We start from the raw sequence: 15,514 nt of genomic DNA, 5'->3' as shown, positions 1-15,514 counted from the left end.
TAAGCTAAATTCTTCAGTACTGTTATCTCCTTGATTACTTACCACACACAACAGCAAGAACACAAGGAAAAATCGCTCTTGGTGAAGCCCTTCGGCCAGATTTCAGCATCTTAAAAGTAGAAAACAAAAGAAAACAGGAAGAAAAAAATTTACTGGAATCGATCCTATCGATCTTTTTTTTTTTCCTGCAAGGACCGAGGACAGAAACAGGATCGTCTCCACGCGGTTACACGGCCGGAGTTCCGGGCGCGGACCGCCGCTGCAGTTCCGGCGGTGACCGCCAGGGGGCGCTCGCAGCTGGCGCTACTCCGCGGAGCAGCCGTTCCTTAAGTAATTAACCGCCCCCGAGTAATTAGCTCTTCAAACCTGCGTCACGAGTGCTTTCTCTTTTGAAAAAGTTAAGGGAAAGCACTTTTAGTCAGCTCTCAGCCCTAATTACCAACAGCCAAGTTGTCACAGGATTTGCGCGGCTGGGAAATACCTAAAAGCACGCGGGCAGGACGGGCGCTGGGAGCACAGCGATGGGCAGCCAACACGGATCACAGCAGTGCAATGCCAACTGCTTTGGGTTGGAAAGCATCCACTCCTAACACGAAGGCATTCAGCCACCAACCCAAACCCGCCGCGTTAGATCTGCAGGTCGCGGCTTTGCTGCAAATTTGGGGGCGGTTCATTCGCGTACCGCTGAAGAGCTTAATTAACAGCACGTCACGTGATTCTTTACCATTTCAAAACGAATGGTGAGTTCATTAGCAAGCGAGAAGAAAGTGCAAAACCTGCTGCTAAATTCTCTGGTTATCTCAGCTGACAATTTAACCGCTTCATTTACAAAAAGAATAAAGAAAAGCCACCACCAACCGAACCATCTGTAGAAAAAAGCAGCTCCTTCCAACTGAGCCAGTGCAGATGAAAGCAGCATCAAGTTGCTGCCCAGCTCGTTCCCAGCCATCTGGAAGTGAATGAACCTCCCTGCTGCACGACCAGCGCCGTGCTTTACTCTTAAAGCTAGAAATGAAAGCAAAGAATGCTTGCGGATGCTACTTGTGAGGAGCACATAATTGGATTGTGCAGTGCTGCAAGGAGCTCGCATGCAATAACAGCTCTCCCTGACCGCTGCTGGGGAGTCCTGGCTGCGTCGTTTGCACAATTCCTATTTCTGTGGTTTTGCTCCAAATCGCTGCTTTCATTGGCTGTGCTGCACTGCTCTCTACTGGCACCAGCCGGGGATTTCCTGCCGTGTCACAGCTGAGCTGTATTTGCTTTCTGAGCTTGTATTTACCATTAGGGTGTCACGTCTCCGTCTGTCTCTCTGTCTGAAAACCACTGTGCTGATGCCTCCTGTTTGCCCTCTCGATGACAATATCCTGAGCCATTCATTTTCTCACTTCTTCACAGATACCAGCAGTGGTTCAGACCCTTTCTCAGCAGAAAACACCTGAGCTGAGCCCCACCGGCTCATTTTTCCCAAGGCAAAGCTCTGTGACAGCACCCAGCACTGAAATCACAGCGGATGCCATGCCCTGCCCAGGATCCCTCCTGGCCCCTGCATTCACTGCCTGTGCTCAGTGCAGGGCTGGGGCTGACGCTGCCCTCCTGCCACGCTGCACTGCTGCATTCCACCTCCTCACTTCTGATTCACGCCATTAAAACCAAGATTGGTTCTGAGTCGGAGCATCTTTGGTTAATAACTGCTATTTTAACACCAGCCCATGGAGAGCTCAGCACAAGGCCCTGATTTCTGTCCCAGATTTCTACCAGGCAAGGTCAGGATTCACCATCTCGATGGATTTCTTTGCAGAGCACACATAGGGACGTGTTCCCTCTGCTTTCCTCTGCTTGTTGGTGTTTTTCTCAGTGGTTCTGAAGGCCAAATCCTGAGTGCTGACTTTGCAGTGCACCCACTGCTCCGTTTTCCATTTTCTCAGGCAAGTTTCTTCCTACTTCGACTGTTCTGGCATTGTCCTGCTATGGCTGTGCTCCTTCTGTAGGATCTGGAAGACATTGGCAACAAGTGCTGCAGGAGCAGAACAAGGAGTCCTCACCCACTCCAAGTGGGTTTATCACAGCTGTCTCATTTCAGTACAGCTCATAGCAGCACCCAAACTCCGAGGACTGGAGTGCAGTAAATGCTTCCCCTTTGTTCTCATTATCTCTGCCTTAAACTTCTCTCGAGGCAATCGCATTATCCTGCATCACGTCGCCTTTAATTTCACTTCCCCTTCATCACCCTGTGACCAGCTGTGCGGTGCCCATTGCACTCACATCACCCAGCCAACAGCCCAGGGATGGGGCAGGGACCCCGGCACCCCAGGGGAAATGGATGCACAGATGGTGATTCATCCTCAGTAGGGGCACTTTATCCTGAATTATGGCCTTAACAGAGCGGTTTCAGCAGGAGATGTGCTGCTTTCCTCCTGCAGCTCCTCTGTTTGTGTCCATCCACCACCTTGCCGTGTCCTCAGGTGCAGTTGCATCAGTTGTCCAATGCCCTCAGCTCTGCCCTTGCCTTTCACTGTCATCCTCAGCACGCAGGAAGCAGCTTTGGCCTTCCTAGAGGAGGAGCCAACTTATGGCTATTTTTCTCCTTCTTTTTGCCATTTTTGCCTTCATCTCACCAACATTAAAAGGACGACAGGTCACGCAGTCCCAGCACAGCACAAACTCACAGCAGTGCCATCCCCAGTTGTCCAGTGTGACAGACATTAAGAGCACGAACAGGCGAAGCTTTATGAGGGTTTCAAGATCAGAACAATGCAAATTCCTCCACAACCTGGAGCTGAAAGAAACATTCAGGCTCTACTCCACACCCAGAAGTTCTGACCCAATCCTGACTCTGCATTTCACACTGATGGAGTCTGACCAGCAAAGAAAGGGACAGTTCCAAACTGCCTTCTTTTTGTAATTAAGCTGATGAAACAATCAAATCTTAGGAAAAGTAATGTGATCTAATGTTGCCCTGAAGCTGATTGTTCCTGATAACAAGCTGAACATGACAACATAGACATCTATTGTGCATCGTTTTAGGTGACACTGTGAATCAACGGAGTGCAATCAGCAAAGTTGGTTTTGTCCTCCCTAAAAATTCCACACGATTGGAAAGATTTGAAGAATAGTGAATATTTCCTGTACTCATGTGCTGCACTTCTTAGGAAGGCGACAGGTTCTGGAAGTCAATGCAGAGGCAATGATTGGTTCGAGATAGCCTAAAACACCGTTGATGGAGATTAATTAGATTAATCAGTGTCATTTTTCTCTGGGGTTTTATGCCATATAAGGATGCTGGAGAGCAGCACCCCAACTCGCTCAGTTGGAACTGCTCACAGTGCGCCCTGCCCAACCCTGCAGCCCTTCAGCATCATGAGAAGCAAACGGGATATTTTTAATCCCGAGAAGTCATCCATTTGATGAAAGCTAATCGCATTTGCATTTCCCCCCCCTACTCCCCCAGCGCTGTTTCAATTCCACGCCGGCTGCTGGAGGGCAGTGGAGCAGCCCAGCACCTGGCCGTCCAGCCGGGCAGCGCGCTCCATCCCGCTCCCCGCACCAGGTACCACGGCTGCGATGCACGGCGACGTGTGCACACATGCACACCCACAAGCTGCTTATTCTCGTGTCAATTGACTCCCTGTAAGTGCTGCCTAGCTACCGGCACGGCGGAGCCATCTCTTCTCCTCCCGCAGCCTCTGCCTGCTGCCACCAGCAGCCCTAATCCCCCCAGAGCTGTTGAGCAGAGCGGCAGCACCGGGGTCCGACTGGCTTTGTTCCTGCTGACTTGGGTAAGCGAAATCTTATTTCTTCATAACCGTTCCCTGGTGGATCCGTGCAGCAGAGCAGGCGGTGTGCTGGCTGACCTGGCTGTGTTTTTTGAATGAATGGTGGCTCGGAATGGGAGGGAGGATCCCGGAGGACCTACGAGCGCAGGGCTGTTGGTCCGATGCCCCGCGTGTGATCCTGAGCAATTCATAGAAAGCTGCCACCTGGCATTTTCACTTCAGAACTACCGTAGGAATCCAAAATGTTCGTATTGATAAATGTCATCTTGCAAGTGGTTCGTCGAGGAGCGCCGAGTTACAGCTCTGCTTTTGAATCAGTGGGGCGGTTTGATGTGGATTTGCCTTTAATGGCGAGCTGTGTTTTCAGTTTCTCAGTCTTTTGTCCCCGAACACAGAGGCCTGGCAGCTCATTTGTTCACACGCAGGCTGCTTGCTTTGGTGTATTTTGAAAACAAATCCTTTTGACATTGTGCTCTCCTCCTTTTTCTGTATATATTTATATATATATTTTGCTTTAAACTTCTTTCTAATTCCAAAGGCAGAATCACGAGAGAACCATATATCTCCCCCCTCCACATGTAACTTTGTCACAAGACTATTAATCATGCCTACAACCGTTCCTCTAGTGCAGTATATCCACTCAGGAGCCCAATGTTTGTCTGCAGAAGGATTTGTTACCGTGAGATATGGAGCTGAACAGATTTCTACAGGAAATATTTAAGCAAGGTCATAATAACACTCATTACATTCCAAGCAGCGACGTGTCATTGCTGGATCAGACAGAGCACGGCAGCAGTTGTGTTTATTGACTGAGTCTGTGGAAGAGCCCAAAGGTTGGCAGTAATGTTGGAACCACTGCTTTCAGTGTGAACTCATCAGACCAGAGTCCTGCAGGCGGCTTACTTGTTTATGCTGGGGGAAACAAATGAAAGCAGTGTTATGTCCTTCTTTTTCATCTCAGAAGGTCCTTTTGTACATCACTTAATGAGCGTGTCCATTTCGTTCTGCAGTCTTAACACGTTGCTCTTAATGCACTGTTTAAGGTAGGTGGGAATGTAGGCAAAGCCAGACCCGTCCATGGGTTGGCAGCTGAAAGGAGCATTCTGGTGTGTGCAGGGTGTGCTTCGTCCCATTCCCTCTGCACATCTCACTGCTCACGGTCATCCTCCTATAGGGCTGTGCTCGAGGAGGGGCATGGATGGGTCTGATACGCAACAGGAGGGCAGGAAGCTTGCCGCAAGCTCAAAGGCTGCCGGCCCAACTTTTGCTATGATGTTTTGCATTCCTGCGGAAAGCTAAGCTCCAGCTGAGCCAACAGATCCATGGAACCCTGTTTACTCACATGCTGAGAAAGATTGGACCAGAGTCGGAATAAACAAAAAAATAAACCACAGATGTATCCAATGTCTTGAACCAGTGCAAGGTGCAACAGGTGCCTTAACCAGACTGAGAGAGATGGGAAAAGATAAAATCACAGAACACACCAGGAAAATCCGGGGTCCCAAAGTGCAGAAACACAGCCAGGCAGCACAGAGCCCTGTGCAAATGGGTCCTGTGAGCAGCAGAGGTAACTGTTCAAAAGAAGGTAATCTGGTGCTGGAAGGGGGGAAGGTGGGCGAGTATTTATTGCCTGAGTACGTATGCAGCTTTACATCTTGGGCAATTCAAACACTGGATTATTTTGCTCTCAAAATAGCACCACTTACTTACTCCCCTTTCTCTCAGAAGGCAGCGAGGCAGGAAATGACTTGTTCGCAGTGATAGAGAAAAACTGAGAAAGCAGGAAATCAAATACACGTGTATGGAGTCAGAGCGATTCATCCAACCCTCCCTCCAGACAGCAGCACAACCAAATGCTGCGTGCATGGAGTGACAGAAGGAGAAACTATAAGACCAACAGATGATTCACGGGAGACTGAAGAAAACAGGCTGCTGTCTTCCTTCTAGAAGGAAAATCCATTCTAAATCAGAAACACCTTCCGTCTGCAGCTGGACATCTCTGCTCAGAGTTCCTTTCGTGTGAAATTCCAGTTCTGCAGAGATTGAGTGGATGGGATGGATGGGTGACTGGAAAGTGGAAACTCCACTTCTGAGGCTTAGAGGAGGTTTCTACTGATGGGTGATCATTTTTATGGAGAACTTTTGAACTTGGCTGATTCCAGGCGTAACATTACGGCTGTTTGTTTGGGTTTTTTTTTGTAAATATTTGTAGTTCTGAGAGTTTCACACGCGTCAGAATACAGAAAGTAAATAAAGGTCAAATGCACGGTGGCCTTTGGTGATTTCACAGATCAGAGCCTTCAGCTGTTTGCAATTGAGTCAATTCAGTTTTCCATAACGTTAAATTAACCTCTAAAAAACGGTGTCAAGGATCTCGAAATCCCGAAGGTGCATTAATTAAGGAGGTCAATGAGGTTCAGGAGGAATTCAAGCACCTACGGTGACTGGCACAGAACAACATCTTTCAGCTCTCTCTGCTGCAAGACTTTCCCCTTCCCGAGCACTTGTGCACAAGAGGAGCTTTGGCTCCAAGGGCACCTGCAGCCCAGGGCATCTCTTCCTGCTGGTGGGAGGGCGATGCTCATGGCTGCTTTCAGCCCATTTCTTTCATATCTCCATCATGCCATAAGCCAAGTGTTTTGATGGCTTTTCCCCTCCCATGGCTTCATTTTCACCTTCCAGCATACTCCCAGCTCTGTAATGTTAGACCTGATCTTATTAAGAGTGCTCAGACACTTGTATAACGTTTCACCCCCCTCCCCCCCCAGGCCCCCTATAAGCTCTCCTAATTCTGCCACCACTCCGGTGAGCTCACACAGCATCTCCTCTGTGTGACAGCGGTGCTTAGAGAAGGGAGCTGGGTTACAGCCAAGGGCAGACAGCCCGCAGTCCCCACATGCTTCCAAACAGAGCACACCTCCTGTGACATCCCATAGCCAAACCCCGATGACGGGTGCCCAGCCACCACCCAGCACGGCGGGGTTTGACTGCACACAGCTGTGTTTTCCTCCGTCTCTGCCCATTGTGTCACCATAACCCTGGGATTAGTCAGGCCAGTGAAAACCCAGCTGTGTTTCCTTCATCCTCAGGGCTGGGGATGCTCTCGCCCCACACCTGGCTCGACTCTCACTGATGGCATCAGTCATGGAGCACAGTGGGGAGCAGGTAGTGGGAAGGTCATGACTCAATTAACAACAATTAGACGGCAGCAGTGTAAACTGCCCACAGCAGATCGACAAAATGTTTTCTATCAATTCCCTTTCCTGCAGTCACAAGCTCTTCCAACTATTTCTCAAGTAATAAATTAGATCAGCTTCTGAGTTGCTCGTTGCGCCTGACTTTTTAACCCATTAAGCCATGGGTGCCTTCGCTAAAATTAGCAGCCGTACTCATTAGCAGAGTTTTAGCACAATAGGAACATTTGTGATGGGCAACATGCACCAGAGGAGGGCAGTGACTGGGCAGCACTGCACTGTGCAATGCCCAGCTGACCCGGTGTTACACTGCATCAGCAGCTGGAGCTGGATGCAGCAGCCAGGGCACAGCACCAACAGCTGTTAAGTAGCAAAAGCAGCACCAAATTCCACATACTTCAGTGGTGTTGAAAAGTCTGAATCCAGGTGAGAGCTGTGCATGGCACCCTGAGCCAGCCTTGCTTGCCACGCCAGCCCCCACCGCAGCCCTCAGCTCTCTGCCCCTCTTCCTCACAGCTTTCCCTGCTTCCACTCTGGAGGAGATGGGCCGCAAGGAAGAGGATGACAGCAGCTCCTGGAAGAAACAGACAAGCAATATCAGAAAGACGTTCATTTTCATGGAGGCACTGGGATCGTAAGTACCCCCCAAGGTGCAGCAGCACGAGCCCTGCTCTGCCCTCCAGTCACAGCCTGGATGGAGCTTTGCTCCTTTCCTTGTGCATGCACCGATCTGCTGCTGCTGCAAGGTCAAGCAAGGTCAAGGGATGGCTCTGAGAGGTTTAATAACGCCGTGTATTTATCTCAAAAAACCCTGAGTCACTTGAAGGATGAAACGAGAGCGTGGCTGCTCGAGTTGTACGATATTTCCCTGGGAGTTAACAGCTTAATTTGCCTATTGGTGTGAATGAGACGAGAAAGCGTTTCCAAGGTGGTGGAGGAGGAATTGAATTACCTCCAGCAGGAAATTCTGCCATGTCCAGATTTTCCATGACTGTAGAACCCACAGCAAGGCTTCCAACCACAGCTATGCCAGAGCTCGGCTGGGTTTTAAGTTCTCGTGTTCCTGGTCAGCTTCAGAAATCAGTGACGTTACCCAACAGCTTCCCCTAAAGGAAGAAGGCAAGAAGAAATGCTCGGGTTCTTCTCGCCAACTTGTTGATTCATAATTTTTTAATAAGGGGCATAATTATTATAAACTGTTTGGGACAGATATATAGAACAGATGCCCCAGCATCTGATTTGTAGGTTGTTCATTTCCTACTACTACATTAATAGGATAATTTAATATTAGAGTTTAGGATTTTTTTCCACACGCGTTGCTTCAGCTGGCCAAGGAAAGCAAATGGAGATCTGGGATTTAAAACCACTAGGAAATTTCCCATTATCTCTATGGGGAATCCTCAGCCATCGGATTAGGGACCTCTGTGCTGCCCATTCCTTGAGAGCCCTCAGGAGTGTGGAAAGCACTCCCATGAAACAGCCTTCAGGGCTCAGAGGGATGAAAGGGGAAAATATGAAACAAGAAGGTCCCAGCACCAACTGCACCACCAAACCCATCTATGCAGTGCCCCGTGTTCTTTATTTAGGAGATTACAGCTTTTCTGCCCTTGTTTGATAGGTTTGCTACAATAGCATCCCACCAGCACACTTCCACCATGCTCACCTTCCTCTCTCAACCCACCTCTGCCTTGCAGGGTTGTAGGCTCAACAGCTCGTCCCATTTAACCGCCACGAATTAATCTGTTGCTCATTTGATGAGGATTATTAGGGACTGACCTGGCAAAGCATGCACTGTCACTGTCCCAAGACACGTGTTCTGCTGCCTAAGAAAAACCTCTAACAGGATTGCAGGCTTAGGACATGTTGCAGATACCCACTGCTGGCCACACCAAGCTGAACCCTCATCAGGATCGTACCAAGCACTGCAGGCAGCCCTGAAAGCCATCACTTAAATTGCAGGAAAATTCTTTGTCTATTACATCAGTATAGCTCCATGATAAACTATGCAAACATAACCTTTCCTCTACAGAGAAAATTGGTTTTTTGGGTTTGTTTTTTTTTTTTTTTTTTTGGTACAAAATCTTGCATTGTGTTTCCTAACTCTGGGGCTGCTGGAGATGTACCTTCAGCTTTCCAACCAACATCCACTTGGTGTTAAACCACTCCCAGGTTGTTTTTTTCCTGCTTTTCCTGTTCCTATCTGTCAGTCCCTCCCCTGTTCACATTTCTCTTTGCAGAGGTGCGTTTTCAGAAGTTTTCTTGGTGAAACAAAGAAGCACTGGGAAGCTCTTTGCTCTGAAGTGCATCAAGAAGTCCCCGCTCACAAGGGACAGCAGCTTGGAGAACGAGATAGCAGTGCTGAAGAAGTGAGTTCACACATACATACATCCGTTGTCATGTCAAGAACTCACACCCTTTCCCAAGATGTGGCTCCGGAGTGAAACTAATGCAAAGAAATAAATATTTCTTTTCAAAAAACATGTAAATTAATACGCTAATGGAGTTACTTCCCTCACTCCCTGCTGGGTTTGTAGCCCCAGCACAGCCCCAGGTGTGGGAATGCAGCAGGTTGTGCAGGCACAGAACAGCCTGGTGAACTGTCACTCGTGTTGAAAGCAATGTGACGGTTGGGTTTTCAGCTGGAAAAGCCATTTGGTCCTTGTCGGGTTGGTTTCTGACCCAGGTTTGTCTTTGCAGAATAAAGCACGAAAACATCGTGACTTTGGAAGATATCTATGAGAGCACAACCCACTTCTACCTGGTGATGCAGCTGTAAGTAAAGCAGAGCCACAGCACACTGCAGCTCAGCACAGCCATTCTAGAAGTCAAAGATTTGCTGAGAATGCTTCCTGCTGCTCCAAATGGACTCAGGAGAGCCTGCTGGCTGCTGAGCTGCTGCCTGAGAGCAGCTGTGCTGCAGGAGGAGCTGTGAAGGGCCTGAAAGTTCATGGCTTGTGTGGAGGAGAGCAGATGATCGCCTGCCTGATTTTTCATCTCCTTCTGCAACAGGGTGTCGGGTGGAGAGTTGTTTGACAGGATCTTGGAACGAGGGGTTTACACTGAGAAAGATGCAAGCGTGGTGATCCACCAGGTCCTGACAGCAGTGAAGTACCTCCATGAAAACGGGATTGTCCACCGTGACCTGAAGGTGCAGTCTGTCCTTCTGCCGCGCACTTCCCGAGCTCCATCCCGTAGCTCTCTTCATTTTTCCACCATGAATTTCAACCTCTGGCTCTCTGTATTCACAGCCTGAAAACCTTCTTTACCTCACTCCTGAAGAAAACTCCAAAATCATGATTACAGACTTTGGTTTGTCCAAGATGGAGCAGAATGGCATCATGTCCACCGCCTGCGGGACGCCGGGATATGTTGGTGAGCTGAGAGCTGGGAACAGGCTGCTATGGTGGGCTGCCAGGAAAAGGGCTGTGCCCTTAAAGCATGAAAGGGAAAAATATACAGCCACCTTAACAACACAACAATCAGAGAGGCAGCACTGCAAGAACCCACAAAGAGTGGATTACTGATGGGTTTAGAGACCACAAAATCCCTGAGTGTTGAAAGGGTGATTCTAAGAGCAGTGCGTTTTGCTGTTAGCCACGTACTTATTGCAAATTTGCAGCAAAAAAATTCAACACTGTGGGATTTTGTTTCATGTCAACCTAAGTGCATTGCCTCCATCTAATTTGTCAGAGCCTCTGGGTGCTGGCAGAAGTCCTCAGTGGGTCATTCTATTCAACAGCATGAAGTGGATACAAAAGGCAGACAGCAATCCAAGTGGTACATAGGGCTGTTTCTGGCTCCTGTGCTGACCTCTCAGAAGCCAACTGCTTGGAATTCCTTGGAAAAGGAACTTCTCCTTTTCTCAGAATTTACCACTGCTTGCAATTTGCATTTCTTTTTGCTTTTCTGCAGCCCCTGAAGTCCTTGCCCAGAAACCGTACAGCAAAGCTGTGGACTGCTGGTCCATCGGAGTCATCACCTACATCCTGTGAGTAGCAGCAGGCAGCAGCCCTCCCCATCTCCACGTTTCCCAGCTCGTGCACTGCCTCATGCACCTCTGCAGCATGGAAGCATGAGTGGAGGCGGTGCCGGCCCTCTCCTTCCTCGTGACAGCACTGCAGTGCACTCCTCCTTCACACAGATCCTCCAGACCATAGAAATGAAAGGGGTGGTGGGAATCAAGAACTGGAGCGGAGATGAAAGGAATCGCATTTTCTCTATTATGCGCCTCATCCTGTGCTTTGTTTTTCTCCGGTTGCCTCTAACTATCATTCAGTCTTCCTCTGTATGTTTTGTTTCATTTCCTCCCACACCGTGCAGTTCTGTTCCAGCTGTTGCTTTGTCCTTTTGCTGTACAGTTTTTAACTCTTTTCTGCAGCTTTCCCCATGCGCTTAGGGACAGATGGATCCATACAGCAGCCTCCTGTTACTCACTCCCTCGTGTTACACACACGTGCCCAGCCCTAACAGGCCATACCAAGCTCATGTGGATGCACAGCTGAAGGACTCGTGCCCCTCTGCTCTGTTCCAGGCTGTGTGGGTACCCACCTTTCTACGAAGAGACCGAGTCCAAGCTGTTTGAAAAAATCAAGGAAGGCTACTACGAGTTTGAGTCTCCTTTTTGGGATGACATCTCCGAGTCAGGTAGAGCCCAGCAGCATTTCACCTTCACTTTGGGGATGGGGACAGCCCACAGCACCTGCCAGCACTGCAGAGCAGGGCAGCGATGCCAAAGCTGAGCTGTGTGGGCAGAGAGAAAAAAAAGAAGAGGAAAAAAAAAAGAAAAGAAAATAGGAGGCTGTTTTTTAGAGCAACTTCTAAAAGCGCTCAGTCCCAACTTTTGTATTTTTTCCTATTGGCAGTGAGAAATTCAGTTCACATTCACTCCATCTAAGCTGAAATTAGGTACATGTGCAGGTGACATTTTTCCATCAGAAGCGTTTCACCATACATATCTCCCTCCACCACGTAATGAAGTGGTACAAACACCTCCTTCCCACGCTGACCTTTGTGATGTTTATCTATGAGTGTTTGCCCTCCTATTAGGATCGCATCCTGGAACGGGGAGAAAATAACCTTTCCTCTCTGCTTCTCATCCCTTTCCAAACAGCCAAGGATTTCATCAGGCACTTACTGGAGAAGAACCCGGACACAAGGTTTTCCTGTGAAGAAGCCCTGAGGCACCCATGGTGAGAGTTGTCCCCCAACCTGGCAGTGCCATCAGCCACCTCCACAAAACAAAGAGAACTGTGAATAATTAAAGATGCAATTGGTGTAATATTTGTCTCCATAAACAGAGGCAAAGAAGAAATCCCGTTCTGGGCTTTTCTGAGCTTTGAAGTGTGTGTTTGTGTTACATTTTGTTGCTGTTTTTCCTTTGGGTTTAATTATTGCTGATTGAATGTAAAAGCAGTTAGTTGCCTCCAGAATGTGGAATGACTTACAAATGCCATCTGCCTATGAGCCCATTTTCTTCTCTCCCCATCTGCAGGATTAATGGAAATACAGCCCTTCACCGTGACATATACCCATCTGTCAGTGCTCAGATTCAGAAAAACTTTGCAAAGAGCAAATGGAGGGTAAGTTGTTCACCATTGGGAGCCCAGAGCCATTTCAATAGCAAACACCAGTTGCTGCCATCTAGCAACAAGCGAGGTTCCTTGATGGGTAAGCATCCAAAATCCTGCAAAAGTTGTCTGAAAATCGTATGCAGCTACTCTTTATGGTATGCTTGGACCAGTGTTACCTACTGCAATGCACACTGGTCTGTTTACCATGGACATCACGCTGTAGTGCCATCACAGTGCCCTTGCCAACAAAACAAGGCTGGAAAAGGATTGCTGTCTCTGTGCTAGGGGAACAAAACCAGCGCCCTGTCAGCAGATCTTTTTGTGAGCTTAATCCAGCTTCTCCTCCTTTCAGCCCTGGTACTTCAATCTATATCGAAAGAGCTTTTGTAAGAATGTAGATGGAGAGTGGAATATCTGATGGACTGATATTGGATATTAGCCCAATAGTAGGAACCACTTGAATTAGAATGTTTTAAATACACTCAAAATTCAGCTTGAGTCCCTATTCCACACTGTGGGGTAATTTACAGCTGTTCCCCCTGATTTCCTCATCTGGAAAGAGTTATAATCTTCAAAAGCATCAGCAGTTTGTAGTCTGTGGCATTTGCCACGTTTATGCCAGGGATGAGCACTTTCTGCACGTTGTGCAAACATTCCAGCAGCACCAAGCAGCTCAGCATTACCACCCTGCTGCTGCTGCTGCTGCTTCATATGGACAACGTTCATCCAGCACCGCTGGGTGCTCACTGTGGGGTTTTTCTCTTCCTCCCCAGCAAGCCTTCAATGCCGCAGCTGTGGTGCACCACATGAGGAAGCTGCACATGAATGGCCACGCCACAGCTGGCAGCACCCACCCAATTATACAAGGCTCTGAGGCACCCAGACCCAGCACACCCAACACCACGCAGCCAGAAATGCCCAACAAGGATGAGGACATGTCACTGCCCCAGGTCCCCTGTCCGGCCCCTCCTGCTCCGCTGGAGCAAGGCACAGGAATGAGAGAGGGCAAGCTGCAAAGCCCCCCAATGAACGGATCACCAGACAACCAGAGCCCGCCGGCCAGATCGTGTGGCTGCAGCCCAGTGTGCACAGGGCATGAGAGAGCCAAGGCATCCTTCTGCTCCGAGATGGTGCTCCTTAAAAAACCTGCAAAATCCCAGTAGGTATCCATGTCATCAGCCGTAACTTCTGACAAAGTGTATGGGACTAACCCTGCCTGGAAGTTGCTGCCTGGCACATAAGTTGCCAGCTCCAGGTGGAGTATTGAGGAGGGAGGAAAATGACAGAAGCAAACATTGCACCAGTACCTAGCCAAGCATTTTTTTGTGCTTGTATGAGCAGCAGGTGAGGCACAGTGCCCAGGCTGCACAGCAAGGCTTGCAGTGAGCTGAGGTGGTGGGGGTTTGATTGCCATTGCCATCAGTGCATTTGCTTTCCAGAAACTGTGATGATCTATGGTTAGAGCCGATGCCAATTACTCAGCAGCTGCTGGCTGAGTGGACCCTGCCTTTGCTGCAGTGTTGACTTGCGCTCCAGCTCTACTTTGCTTTCAGCAGCTGACACTCTTTATATTAAAAACACAACTTTAATTCACCTGCAGAATGACCATAAATACTGCCGTTTATTTCTTTTTTTTTTTTTTTCCTTTCCTTCTTTCTCTTCCAATTCTTCCATTTCCATCCAGCCATTTCAAATCAGAAGTTCTCGTTCCAATGAAGACTGGTAAGCACTCATCTCACTGTGGCACTGGGCAAACTGGAGTTTGCTTGATCATGTGATGAGGAAGGCGGCCAGCAGGATCCCCCATCGTCAGAGGTAAGTGCACACCATCCCACCACCAGCTGCTTGCAATTAAACCCATTACAGCATGAAAATGGGAAAGGCACAACTAGCAAAGTGACTGCACGGAAACAAATTGATTTTGCAGGTATTCTGTAACAGAAAAAGCCCTAATTAAGCCATCTCTTGAGGAAGAAGTCATCCTTTGACTTCCAATTGGAACAGCCCACTGGCTCTAAAATCAATTGGTTTCAAAGGCAATTATTGCCTGAACAGCCCATCCCTGGCCCAGATTTGGTCCAGCTGGGTCAGTTCCAGTTGCTTTGTTATCAGAGAGCACAGCATGGAAATGTTGGTTGTGTAGGTGAGCAACAAATACCAGAGAAGTAAGAAAAGAAACGTTTCCTCCTGTTTGGTCATAGCTCAGATTAATTCCGAAATTAACATTTGAGACATGTTGTGTATAAGCAGTAGGAAGTACTGCTATTAGATTCTGGCTGAGAAGATGTTCCAAAAAGGTGAGCATGGGCCAGCATAAATCTCCCTGGAAACTACATCAAGTGAGCTGCATCTTATCATCTTTTATGACCTTTTCTACTGATGAGATCACACGAACAGAACTGTAATGTACAAAGGATCAATAGATGAGACAAATGCAAGTAAGATCTACTACAGACTCCAAACAGGTCAATTCCAGTGATCAGTCATGTAGCAGCCCTTTATAAATGCAGCATACAAAAGGAACTAAGCTGCTCCTAACCCCCGTGCTGCTGCCGCCTATTAACAGAGCACATTGTGAAGGCAGCAGTCTAGCGAAACAAAGTTCAATTCCCAATTGAAATTCTCACTCTTGCAGAAACAGAAGGGCTGTTTTACTCTTTTCTGCACTTCAAAGCCAGACATCAACAGTGCAAGCAAGAAGAAAGGATGTTGTGTCCCGCCAGGGGCTGAGAGCAGCAGCGTCACGGAGAGCAGCGACGCGGTGATGAGCAGCACAGTAATGCTGGGAATCCATCAGCGCGGTGACCTCGGCGTGCTTCTGGATCGTTAATGCTGGAAGAAGGCACTTTAGCAAGGGAAAGGCTGAGGCTGCTGCTAGCATATTCAGTGTATATTATTCCATACAACATTGCTCAGTGCTGTAAGCTTTTGTTTTCCGTATACTGTTAAGTTGTCCGATGCATAACGAGTGCACTGC

General features: G+C 48.4%; 2 protein-coding genes across 7 annotated transcripts in view; one reads left to right on the top strand and one right to left on the bottom strand.

The window, feature by feature from the left end:
- The window catches only part of LOC149915041 (uncharacterized), a 102,763-nt gene extending 99,430 nt beyond the window's left edge, over positions 1 to 3,333 (bottom strand). For 2 of the 6 annotated variants that reach the window (XR_016459823.1, XR_016459821.1), the window contains exons 1-2: positions 859 to 2,685; positions 43 to 109 (exon numbers count right to left, since the gene is read on the bottom strand). Coding sequence is in view for 2 of the 6 variants with exons in the window: in XM_090124347.1 (XP_089980473.1) it covers positions 43 to 109 (67 nt within the window). In the remaining 4 variants the exon portion in view is untranslated. The other 4 variants (XR_016459822.1, XR_016459824.1, XM_090124347.1 and 1 more) reach the window with 4 other exon arrangements.
- Positions 3,334 to 3,351: 18 nt separating this feature from the next.
- CAMK1G (calcium/calmodulin dependent protein kinase IG) lies at positions 3,352 to 15,312 on the top strand. The gene is made up of 13 exons (XM_031605898.2): positions 3,352 to 3,776; positions 7,484 to 7,601; positions 9,205 to 9,333; positions 9,665 to 9,739; positions 9,977 to 10,115; positions 10,216 to 10,339; positions 10,880 to 10,955; positions 11,499 to 11,611; positions 12,078 to 12,156; positions 12,459 to 12,546; positions 13,311 to 13,696; positions 14,222 to 14,352; positions 15,173 to 15,312. Exons 2-12 carry the CDS (start codon positions 7,510 to 7,512, stop codon positions 14,313 to 14,315), a joined length of 1,395 nt encoding a protein of 464 aa, XP_031461758.2. The 5' UTR covers positions 3,352 to 3,776; positions 7,484 to 7,509; the 3' UTR covers positions 14,316 to 14,352; positions 15,173 to 15,312.
- The last annotated feature ends 202 nt before the right edge of the window (positions 15,313 to 15,514 follow it).

This window comes from Phasianus colchicus, chromosome 25 (assembly GCF_987193195.1).
Source record: "Phasianus colchicus chromosome 25, bPhaCol1.hap1.1, whole genome shotgun sequence".
NCBI classification, from domain to species: domain Eukaryota; kingdom Metazoa; phylum Chordata; class Aves; order Galliformes; family Phasianidae; genus Phasianus; species Phasianus colchicus.
The sequence above is the reverse complement of the archived record's forward strand: the minus strand, read 5'-3'. Positions and strand labels throughout refer to the sequence as shown.